Genomic DNA, 11,440 nt, shown 5'->3' with positions numbered 1-11,440 from the left:
ATAAATCTGATACTAGTAATTTAGATAAGATCTAATCCCTGAGGGTTAAACCTCTTCAGGGGCTCTTCACAGAGTAATCTTCCGAACGTATTCAATGGGTATTCAAAGATTAGTTGGATCATAGATTAGTCAAGTTTAGAATTTAATAATCTCATTTCAGATCTGATATTAATCATGCAAATGATTTAGCATAATTGTTTAAACGATTCCAGCATATCGATCATGTGTTTTGTAGTGATGTTTTGAAATCTGATTTCTTATGCTAGAATTAAAATGTTTAATTCAATATTTTTCACTAGGATTTTAAATTAAAAAGAACTACGTGTGGCTTGATCCCCCTTGTGAAGGGGTACGTAGGTAACCCGAACAGGTGCAGTCACAGAAAAAATTTAAAATTTCAGCATGCTATCACTGCTAGAACCGATTGATCTCTTTCATCGAGATGGATGATATCTCTGGTTTTAAAAGACTTGCCTACAATTACAATTATGGTTGCAAGTGCTTGGTTCGAGAGCCTATATTAGCTGCTTGTTTAAATGCAAATGAGTCAGAGAGGCGGAGTTGCCTAGTGCTCTCCATGATGTTTTATTTTTTGATTTTTTTTTGATTGTATTCGTACACGTTATGTATGATACCACCGTTTTAGGCAAGAAAAAAAAGTGCGAATGAGTCTCTCTGACTTTTTTTTGCATGCTGACCGTACCGAAAATGCCAGGAAACATTTTGTGTTAATGCTTATTCCCCCTTCACGAGAATTTAATGATTCCTTGCTTTACCATATCTAGATCAATGGCTGAATTTATCAAATAGTTTGTTTGGTATGCCGACATGACTTATCCTTCATCCCATGATAGATTTCTTGCATTCTAGCTTTCTATTGAAATATTTTCTTGTACTTCATAACGACAATCAATACTTTAGCTACAGTGAAAAAGACTTTTGTGGCCTCACTTTGTTAAAATTGGAAGAGTCAAAACTCCAAGCAACAAGTATTTTTGACGCTCAAGCAGATTGGGGTCGAGCTGTATCTTTTGCATGAAAGAATGATTAAACCTTTTTTGCAACATCAACCGTTGGATCATGAATTTGTAGATTTTAAAGCTTTCCAAACTCTTTCTTTCGTCTACCTATGCAGATCTTGTCGCGGCTATTGCACGATCTAACAATGCATGTAGCGAAAAAAAGGTGAATCATTCATACAACCAGACCCCAAGTAGATTTGGGCTAATTTTATTTAGTATGCGGTGTACAAGTCTACACCAATGTCATTTTTATTAAACATTTTTACTTTTTGATTACAGTGAAAACTGATGGATTATGTCACCTATATCAATGGCAGTGGATTGTAAAAATAAATAATTATCCTATCTAAGATGAAAAATTTCGCTCATTTGAAATTGATGATGTAATAACCCAAGACCTTACTCAAAATGGCTAGTTGGAAGGTATTATTTGGATTCCTTGATTATGTATAAGTACCTAAGATCTATCCAATAAATAACTGATGTAGGACTAAACACACACTCACACGGATCCTTACATACTTCCTCCGTTCCAACCTTGACGTCCTCGTCAGGCTAAGGGTTCCAACCCATTCAAATTCATTCACAAATACTATGAATCGGCTTATGGTCAATTACAATGGATCTGTACTGCAGTATCCCTTAGTTATATAGGTTATGGACCGGATCCGCTTTGATACTATTTGTAATAATGCAGGATTTCACCCAAAATAGCTAACCAGAAGGTATTGTTTGGGTTTCTTGATCTTGTATAAGTACCCAAGATCTACCCAACAAATAACTGATGTGAGACTAAACACACGCCCGCACGGATCCTCACAGATGATCCATTGCTTAAATTATTTTTCTATTTGCATATTTCATCACTACAGGAAATATGGGTTTTAACGACGCTTTTTTGCCGACGCTTGTTCCAAGCGTCGGTAATTTCCCAACGTCGTAGAGTTGGGATAAGATTGCCACCAAGGTGGTAGCCTAGTGGTACTGGGCAGCAATTCTAACCACAAGGTTCCAAGTTCGAATCGCTGCGGCGACGATTAAATTGTGGACCGGAGCTTACTATTTTGGCCACTGCTTGGACTTGTGGTGTAGGACCGCTCTTGAACCGCTAGTAGCCGGGATGGTGCCGGGTGTGACGTACTCACACGTGGGACTCGAGCCAGAGCTCAGAGGAGTAGCTGAGCCGGGCCCACGGGTGGGGAGGGTATGAGTAAAACCGGTCGGGGTGCCCAACACACGGCCATTTTTGCCCGCATCGAACATTCTCCTGGCGGGGCGGGGGCCCAGTGGGGGCTGCTACGCGGGGATGGGCTTGTCCCTTCCTCCCCCTACCCCTTTTCATTAGCAAAAAAAAAAAAAACCAAATCTCTTTGAGGAGTTGACTAAAATGGCTGCAGGAAGAGCCATCCACCAGCTACGCAGGGAGGAGAAGAAAAAGGGTAGAGAGACAGGGAGGGAGAGGGGTGGAGAGGCATTCAGGCAGTTCCGTGTCTCTCTCGCGCGTGCTCTCTTCCCAGTCCCCATACTCTCTTTTCTTTCGAAGCCCACAAAGTAGAGTAACCCTCGTCTCCTCGGTTTCGACGCCCGACTCCGTTCGATTCCGGCAGCTCCTCCGCTGTCTCGGGGATCCGATCCTCCGTCGTAGCTCGGTACTTAGCTCTCTACACCTCGTTTCCGATCTTGTTCCTTTTTTGTTGTTTCTGATTTTCCCCTTCTATACGAATGCTTATGGAAAGTGATCCGCTGGATTACATGATTGTTGATGGATTTGATCGGACTTTAGGGCTTTGTTCCGAATGCTTTGTCTTCGCCGATCGGAATTGGTTTCTGGTTAAATGCCATCGATTTCTATGATCTTGATCGATATGGTTTTTGATGAATGCGGCATGCGCGGTCTAGATTTGTTTCTTGTCTGGTTGAGTTTGCTCTCAACTCACATTCTTCGTTTATTCTCCTTTATGGAATGCTAGGTTTTGGATTTCTTGTGTTCGTGCCCCAGTAGAGTTTGGTTGGGATCTAATGGACCAGGTTAGAAGTAATGTGCTTTCCCTTCTTCTGGTAGTAGAATGTGATGTTTTGAGTGATAATGTGAGGATTTTGGTCGCAGTACGAGAAGGTGGAGAAGATTGGGGAAGGGACCTACGGAGTGGTGTACAAGGCTCGGGACCGTCTGACCAATGAGATGATAGCTCTGAAAAAGATTCGCCTGGAGCAAGAAGATGAGGGAGTTCCCAGCACAGCCATAAGAGAGATCTTCCTCCACCCAAGTACTTAATCTTCATTACGCAAATAGATGAAACTTGTTCTCTGAGCAGTAGGCGAAGAACAAAAATTACTGATGGCCTTTTCAGTTATTATATTCCTCTGGTTGAAGGGAGTTCCATTTTCTAGTTTTGGTGGTGGTTTCTAGTCAAGTTGCATTAATTTTATTGTTTCCATTCTTTGTGCATTTAACTATCTATCATTTACATGCAGGCCCTGTTTTTGCTTCCATCTTATGTGTGTAAGCAAGATCAAGAAAGTGTTGGATCTGCTGGTGTGAAATCACTAAGAGCATTGGCATTCCTTGGAGCAGGTGTTTCTGGTATATTGAGCCTGGCTACTTTGGCATCTGCTGATGAAGCTGAGCATGGCCTACCATGTCCAATCTATCCTTGGCCTCACAAAGGCATTCTTAGTTCCTATGACCACGCATCGTAAGTGGAGTACCATCTCTATATTTACTAATTTTTTTTCTCATTTCTGTAAGATTCTTATATTCGCTATACTGATTTAATTATATATTACATGAATTTGAATGAATTTATGCTTTGAGATCTGCTGCATCAACTTTGAAGAGATCTCTTGTTATCATTTAATGGCTAACCTGAGTAGCTTAGTAGCTTGGCTGCAAAAAAAGGTTGTCTGTTTTAGATAACTAACATTTTGTTCATCTACACAACGAAATAAGCAAAGCTGTATACTAGTTTTAATGTGGATGTACAATGATTGAAATACTAATTATAATGAACTTGAGCAGAATTCGGTGCGGTCACCAAGTTTACCAACAAGTTTGTGCTTCTTGCCATTCAATGTCTCTGATTTCATATCGAGATCTTGTTGGTGTAGCATACACTGAAGAGGAGACAAAGGCTATGGCAGCTGAGGTTGAGGTGGTTGATGGGCCAAATGATGAAGGTGAAATGTTCACACGTCCTGGTAAATTAAGCGATCGTTTCCCTCAGCCATATCCAAATGAACAAGCAGCAAGATTTGCCAATGGAGGAGCATATCCTCCAGACTTGAGCATTATCACCAAGGTAGTATCACTGAAAATTTGGACTCAGATTTGCATCAATGTCTGTCTGGTTCTTTTACTAATGTTGTCCTGCATATTCCTCCAGGCACGACACAATGGCCAAAACTATGTTTTTGCCCTACTCACAGGATATCGTGATCCTCCTGCAGGTGTTTTGGTAATGTTTTTTCTCTGCTCTTTAAGAATTTATTGCGACATTTTTTCCATGTCCATCACAGTTCTTGTCTCACTTAATTTGTTTGGATGATAATTTTTGGCATATCTGATAAATTAAATGGAGCTATGGCTGAACAAAAATTTACATATTATCAATTATGATGTATAAGTTAATGTATCCCATTTTTACAAATATCTAAGGTTTCTCTTCTTCTTTTTTTTTATAGATTCCTGATACTTCAAATGCTCGCAGAGATGATGATGATGGAGCTGAATCCCGTCCCTGATATTTTGTAGATTGTTTTTTATGAAGTTTGATATGTAAAAGTACATTGTAATTCATAACTTTTTATGTAAATTTATATTTCGAATGATCTAAATGTTTGTGTCAATATCAATGTAATTTGAATGTTTGGTTCATATTGTATAATGTGTGTTTTATGATTCATGTAAATTTATGGAGTTTGAAATCTAGTGGAATTTACTAGAATTGATTGGGATATGTCACTTAAGATTGATTTTGGTGCAGGAGATTGAGCAAAGGTGTGGAATATTTGGTTGAAGCCTCAGCAGCAGAGGCTGAGGCAATTAGTGCTACTCTGTTTTTTTTTAAAAAAAACAGGTGGCTAACGCCGACGCTTATGAGCGTCGGCTTTGAGTCTTTTAGCGACACTTTTAAGCATCGCTAAAAAGCGTCGTTCAAAACTGACCTTTTAGCGACGCTTATAAGCATCGGCTTTGAGTCTTTTAGCGACGCTTTTATTAGCATTGGGAAAGCCCTGTTTTTGCCGACGATAAGAAAAAGCGTCGGCAAAAACCGGACCCACGCCTACCTGCCCGACGTCTGACCCACGTTTTGTGGTGCGTGGGCTGGAAATTCGCCGATGCTTAAAAGCGTCGGTAGAGACCAAAAAAAACCGCCGGGAGATATCCTTTCTTTTGTAGTGGATGCTGTGCTTCTACTCAAAAAAAATATATATATTGATGCTGTACCGGTCAATTTTTGACAATAAACTATTGTAATTTTCTCATCAACTCTTAGGTTGTGATAATTCATCGAACACACATATCCAGACATCAATATTCAGTCCCCAATCTATTTTGATTTAGAACTTTGCCCGCATGATGAAAAGTAAACTGTCAATGTTGCCACACCATTACTTGCTAAAAGCATAACCATTCCGCTGTTCCATATCTCCTACTAAAGTCTAGCATATGCAATGATTTTGTTAGGTAGAGCCAGTGGTGATCATATCGCAGAAATTTGCAGAGATGCAGGGGCCTGGAAGGCTTCGTGAGCAAACTCCTCCGAAATTTCGGTGAATAGATCCGTCTATTGCCATGTCACTGCAACCGGACTCCTAACTGAGAACTCACCACACACCCAAACCAACTCTCCGAAAGAAGAGTTACTCCCACTCAGCCCAAGAAAACTCACCTTGTAACTTAGCTTCTGTCCCGTCTCCACAAAGGCCAACTCCTTCGGATCCACATTTATGGTGACTCCTTTCGGCTCACGCACTTTCACCGTGTATCTGCATCTTGCCTGCCCCACATTGGTCACGGTCCTTGGCTGCGTCACGGTAGAGTATGGGCTTCCACTTTCAAATAGTACCGAGAAAGAAGGGTAATTCAGGTCCCTGATATTGCGAAGTATTCTGTTCTTCGGGCACCTATAATTTTTCCGGGTCAATGTTGCCAGCTGCGGGGAAGTGTAGTTCAAGCTACAGAGGTAATCCAAGTAGTCCTTCGGACTAATATCATAGACCAAGCCCGGGTTCGAGGCTCTCTCGGGGTTGACGTGCCCTGACCCAAACACAAATGGAGTTGCCGGCAGTCCCGAGCTAACGTCCACAATGTAGCCATTCTTGCTGTTGAGAGTGTAAGCAGTGGTCATCAATGCCGATTTTATCGCAGCTGGAGACCAATCCTGATGGACCGCCTTAAGGAGTGCTGCGAGTCCGGAGACATGTGGACAAGACATGGAGGTGCCGGAGATTATATTGAAATTAGCCCTACGTGTATCACTCTCAACAAGGGAAGGACTCACAATAGGTGGCCATGCTGCTAGTATATTAATGCCCGGTGCAGTTACGTCAGGCTTCATGATGTCTGGGCCCACCAAGCTTGGTCCTCTTGACGAGAATGCAGTCATCATTGGTGCCGGCTGCCCGTATGACGTTCCGAGAAATGTGATCATGGCCATGGGCCTCTTCGAAGAAGTAATGTAGGCTTTAATTACTTTTGCGGCATGTGCCCCTAGTGACGAAGCAGGCAAAACGTGGAGATCAGCAAGTAGCTCTTCCCCTTGGTCTTGAGAGTTCACCAGCAGCATTCCGGCACCTCCGGCAAGCTTAACTTGCTCCCCCATCTGGGTCCGCCCAAGAAGACCCTGTTCACAGACGACAATCTTTCCTTTAACAAGCTTTGGTGAGAGGGAGCCCGGTCCACAATATCGTGCACTTCGTCCTCCGGCGGTCTTGTCATAGACGATGGGCAGCAGTTTTGTGGGCGACCCTGAGTAAAGAGACGCACCTTTGAACGTGCGGCCATCACCAAGCTTTACTGCAGTTGGAAAGCTTCGATCCAAGTAGCTTGCAGCGACTGTTATGACCCATGGTGCAGTATTGGTCACGGTGGCTTCCTGAGGGCCCCAGTTTCCGGCGGAGCATGACACGAATACGCCCTTCTGGATAGCTCCAAAGGCGGCAATGGCTATGCTGTCATTATAGAAAGGCCGATATCCACCTCCAAGTGAGAGGGACAGGATATCCACACCATCCGCCACCGCCCGATCCACCGCAGCCAGTATATCGGAATTCGCACAGAGTGAGTTCCAGCACGCCTTGTAGGCAGCAATTCTTGCGGTGTACCTCATTCCCTAAGCTGAGCCTTTAGCATTGCTGAAGAGACTAGCACCGGCAACAATGTCGCCGCCTGCAGTTGATGCAGTGTGAGTGCCATGCCCTTCGGAGTCTCTCGCCGACCGGAACTCTCTAGTCTCATTTATCGTTCCACCTGAAGCCTCGTAGCCTTTCCAGAAGGCGCGAGCGCCAATCAGCTTGTTGTTGCAGTTGTTGGAGGAAAACTTGGTGCCCGCTTCGCAAGCGCCTCTCCAGCGGGTGGGCCTGCCGGAGATGTGGGCATCGCCGAAGCTAACATGCTCGGGCCAGACTCCGGTGTCGACCACACCGATAATGATATCGGAAGCTAAGTTGGGCGATGTCCACAGGCCTTTGCCGGGCATAAGGCCTAAGAATTGTGAGGAGTATGTGGTGTGGAGTTGGATCGACGTGTCGTCGGGATAGGCAGAGAGAAAACCATCGAGCTGCTGCAGAGATTTTGCTTGCTTGGGTGAAAGCTTGGCGGCGAAGCCCGAGAGAGCAGTGTCATAGACGTAGAGTAGCTGGGGTGGTGCTGCTACCTCTCGTTCTTGTTCTGAAGAAGAGAGTTGGAGTAGGGATTCGAGCACAGCTTCAGGCCATCTCTTGCTTCCACCAAGGGAGCGATCGAGAGCTGCGGCCTTGGTAGCGTCCATGTGGACTATGTAGGTCTGGGTGTCCGAGGAGTGCTGTCGGCCCGCCGCTGGTGCAAAAGGGAGCAGCACAAGCAGGACAGATATCCGAGACATCACTTTAGCTGCATAGATGCATGACCAGTACTCTTATTAATGAGGTACTCAAGAGACATTTAGGGCTAATAATTAATATGGCCTAACTAGTAAAGGGGTTCATGGATGGTGGCATGCGTCAATTACGTCTACCAGCGGCCGTCAAAAACTGATGTTTAGTTGCGGAAAGACTACTTTGCAATTTAGCATGGAAATATCAAATATCTAGGCACAAATTAGTGTTGCTGAGCCAGTTGATTTATACGTGACTAACGCAAGCATCATACTCCTCTTCCATATCATTTATATCGAATAGGCAAAAATAGATGAACCCACTATAACAATGGGAAGGGTTGCATCTTTAGCGTGGAAAAAAGATTTACCTTCCTTCCCACAAATCCACCATTGAATCACCCACTGGTCGCTTTGAGATTTATGCAGGTAGATAAATAATGGTGTTCGAAGTGCTTTAAGAGTTGCACTATGGGTGATCCAATGATAGATTCATGTAAAGAAAGGAGTATCCTTCTTTCACTCGAAAGATGTAGCCCGTGCCTTAATAACAACTAGAGCATATGGATGCTTAAAAGTATATAGATTGTTGCATCAACCGTGGCTTGATAGGCAAGCTTGGCAGGAGCTTGAAGCTCATCATGTGCTCATTGCTGGCCCGTCAAATTGAGGTCTTGATCTGATCGGAAAGGAGGAAGATTTTCTTCAACTCACTTAACTCGAGTCTCTTAAAAGAAAAACTAGAAGAAGATAGAAAAATTTCGAAAGTATGACTTTGAGTCTCCTTTTCTTTCATTGATCTTTTAAAAAAAAATGAGGTACGTAGCCTCTATTTATAATGTGAGGTTTGTCATTACATAATTTGGGTCAGATTTCTCTTCTTAATCTTAGTAGAACTCTTTTTTTAAAATAGACATTTCTAGTAGAAAAAATTGAAAATCTCGATGAGGTAAACATCAACTTCTACATTAACTTCATCTTCTGTTGCTCCATCTAATTCTTCTTGAATAGGGAGCTACGCTATGTCAAAGTCTTGCCTGAAAGGAAAACTTTCGGTTTGATCAGTCCGTTTAGGGGCCTAAATGATGAAATTTTGGCCCGATTCAACTCAAGTTAGAATAAAGTTATAGATCTTGAAAAGATACCCAATTCTAAAAAAAGATCATCTCAATTGGGCATCATATGACCAAATTATGACATCCTAAAGTTTGGCCTGCAACTCGGCTTTCCAATATGGCGGGTCTCGCTCCTAAACACCGTCCAGCCCTGCTCGTAGTAGCTAAAGTATTTTACATCGAGTCTAGTGATCCTTCTAAATACTCGAAGTGGTTAAAGTATTCCACATCGAGTTTGGTAATTTTTTTGGATACTCGTAGTGGCCAAAGCAACCCACATCAAGTTTGGTGATCCTTCTGAATACTCATAGTGGCCAAAATGGTTTACATCGAATCCAATGGTCCTCCTAGATCAACTTTTCTTGTTTAGGAGATTTAGCACTTGCTAAATCAAAATTGAAAATAGAAAAATGCTTACTTTCCCGCCTCACGGTTGAACCACTTAGTTTTGCCCGAATATAAAGTTACTTGGGCTCGTGTTGAAGGTGTCGCCAATCGAGACACGATCTCAATGAGTTGGGCTATCTTTTTCTCAAGTTGTGTGAGATGTTTCATTATCTCATCATCCGTCAAGGTAGAAGTAGCAGTTATACTCGCCTTTATCCTTTAACGTACTTCAAGTATGAATAATCCTTCACTGCTTGTACCACTCACGCATTTGGACCATGAATAGAGGATTCTCGAATCTCTCAAAAGAAAAACTATAAGAAAATAGAGGATTCTCGAAAGTAGGACTTTAACTCCCCCTTTCTTTCATTGGTCTTTAAAAAAAAGGTACATAGCCTCTATTTATAATGGAAGATCTGCCCTAACATAATGTGGGTCGGATTTCTCTTTCTAATTATAGTAGGACTTTTTTTTTCTAAAATAGATAAATCCGGAGGTCAAGCTAGCAACTAGGTCCATTGGATCAATCGTGAGAGATTAAGGTTTTTAGCAGAAAATACTAAAAATCTCAATAAGGTAGATCTCAACTTCTATATCAACTCTATCTGCTGTCATTTCACCTAATTCTTCTTGAATAGAGAGCTACGTTCGGTCAAAGTCTTATCCAAAAAGAAAATTTTCAATTTGACTAGCTCGTTTCGAAGCCTAAACAATGAAATTTCGAATCGATTCAACCTCCTAGGCCTAAAGTTGTATATCTCAAAAAGATACCCAATTTCAACAAAATGATCATCTTAGTTGGGCATCGTATGACCAAATTATGGCCTCCTAAACTTTGGCTTACGGCTTGGATTCTCGATGTGGCAATTTCGCTCTTAAGCCCTGTGAGCCCTGCTTGTAGTGGCTAAAGTATTCCATATCGAGTATAATGATCTTCTTAAATACTCGTAGTAGTCAGAGTATTACATATGGAGTTTGGTGATCCCCTTGGATACTCGTAGTAGCCAAAGTGATCCACATCAAGTTTGGTGATCCTCCTGAATACTCATAGTGGCCAAAGTGATTAATATCAAGTCCAGTGATTCTCTTGAATCAGATCTTTTCTTATTTAGAGAATTTAGCTCCTGTTAAATTAGAACTGAAGATGAAAAATTTTTTGCTTCCTCACCTCCTTACTGAACCATGTGGTTTTATCCGAAGATAGGAGTTGTTGGTACTCATGTTGAACGCATCGCCAATCGAGACACAATCTATGTGAGTTAAGCCATCTTCTCCTCTAGTTGTGTGAGATGTTTTATTATCTCATCATCCATTGAGATAGAACTAGTAGCTATACTTGCCTTTGTCCTTCACCGTACTTCAAGCATGGATAGCCCTTCTTCAGACTGCTTATATACTCGCGCATCTGGACCATGAATAGAGGCCCCCACAGATATAGAGGATCGGAGCTCTGATACCAACTTGATCTAATATGATCAAGTTAGAATTCCACTAGGTAAAAGCATGGCTCTGATACCAACTTGATCCAATCGAAAAGAAGGAAGATTTTCTTCAACTTGTTGAACTCGAATCTCTCAATAGAAAAACTAGAAGAAGATGGAGGATTCTCAAAAGTAGAGATTTAAGTCCTCTTTTCTTTCATTGATCTTTAAAAAAAAGAGGTACATAGCTTCTATTTATAATGTGAGGTCTGTCCTAATATAATTTGGATCAGATTCCTCTTCCTAATCATTGTGGGACTCTTTCTTCTAAAATATTGTTTCTAATAAAAAAACTAAAAATTTCGAGGATGTAGATCTCAACTTATCCATTAACTCTGTCTTCTGTCACTCCACCTAAT

General features: G+C 42.0%; 1 protein-coding gene and 1 pseudogene across 4 annotated transcripts; one reads left to right on the top strand and one right to left on the bottom strand.

Annotated features, from left to right (window-relative positions):
- The first annotated feature begins 2,391 nt into the window (after positions 1 to 2,391).
- LOC103699919 (cytochrome c1-1, heme protein, mitochondrial-like) lies at positions 2,392 to 4,963 on the top strand. 4 transcript variants are annotated; one of them, XM_039122615.1, is made up of 6 exons: positions 2,392 to 2,671; positions 2,993 to 3,050; positions 3,130 to 3,718; positions 4,042 to 4,321; positions 4,406 to 4,477; positions 4,704 to 4,963. In XM_039122615.1, the coding sequence occupies exons 3-6, from the start codon at positions 3,492 to 3,494 to the stop codon at positions 4,761 to 4,763; spliced, it is 639 nt and encodes a 212-aa protein (XP_038978543.1). In that variant the 5' UTR covers positions 2,392 to 2,671; positions 2,993 to 3,050; positions 3,130 to 3,491; the 3' UTR covers positions 4,764 to 4,963. The 4 variants fall into 4 exon arrangements, 3 of the variants coding, with proteins under 3 accessions (XP_038978543.1, XP_038978547.1, XP_038978544.1); XM_039122619.1 differs by having other exon boundaries at positions 4,730 to 4,930; XR_005510037.1 differs by lacking the exons at positions 4,406 to 4,477; positions 4,704 to 4,963 and having other exon boundaries at positions 3,130 to 3,289; positions 3,498 to 3,718; positions 4,042 to 4,130.
- A 612-nt stretch (positions 4,964 to 5,575) lies between these two features.
- LOC103717249 lies at positions 5,576 to 10,206 on the bottom strand (annotated as a pseudogene).
- Positions 10,207 to 11,440: the final 1,234 nt, after the last annotated feature.

Source organism: Phoenix dactylifera, chromosome 2, assembly GCF_009389715.1.
Source record: "Phoenix dactylifera cultivar Barhee BC4 chromosome 2, palm_55x_up_171113_PBpolish2nd_filt_p, whole genome shotgun sequence".
NCBI classification, from domain to species: Eukaryota; Viridiplantae; Streptophyta; class Magnoliopsida; order Arecales; family Arecaceae; genus Phoenix; species Phoenix dactylifera.
This window is presented reverse-complemented; position numbering and strand designations above follow the sequence as displayed.

Bases quoted from the DNA above. Each gene is read 5' to 3' on its own strand.
- LOC103699919 (XM_039122615.1), top strand. From the start codon at position 3,492: ATGCAGGCCCTGTTTTTGCTTCCATCTTATGTGTGTAAGCAAGATCAA. The intron at 4,322-4,405 runs GTAGTATCACTG...ATATTCCTCCAG, and splicing joins ACTTGAGCATTATCACCAAG to GCACGACACAATGGCCAAAA. The intron at 4,478-4,703 runs GTAATGTTTTTT...TTTTTTTTATAG, and splicing joins ATCCTCCTGCAGGTGTTTTG to ATTCCTGATACTTCAAATGC.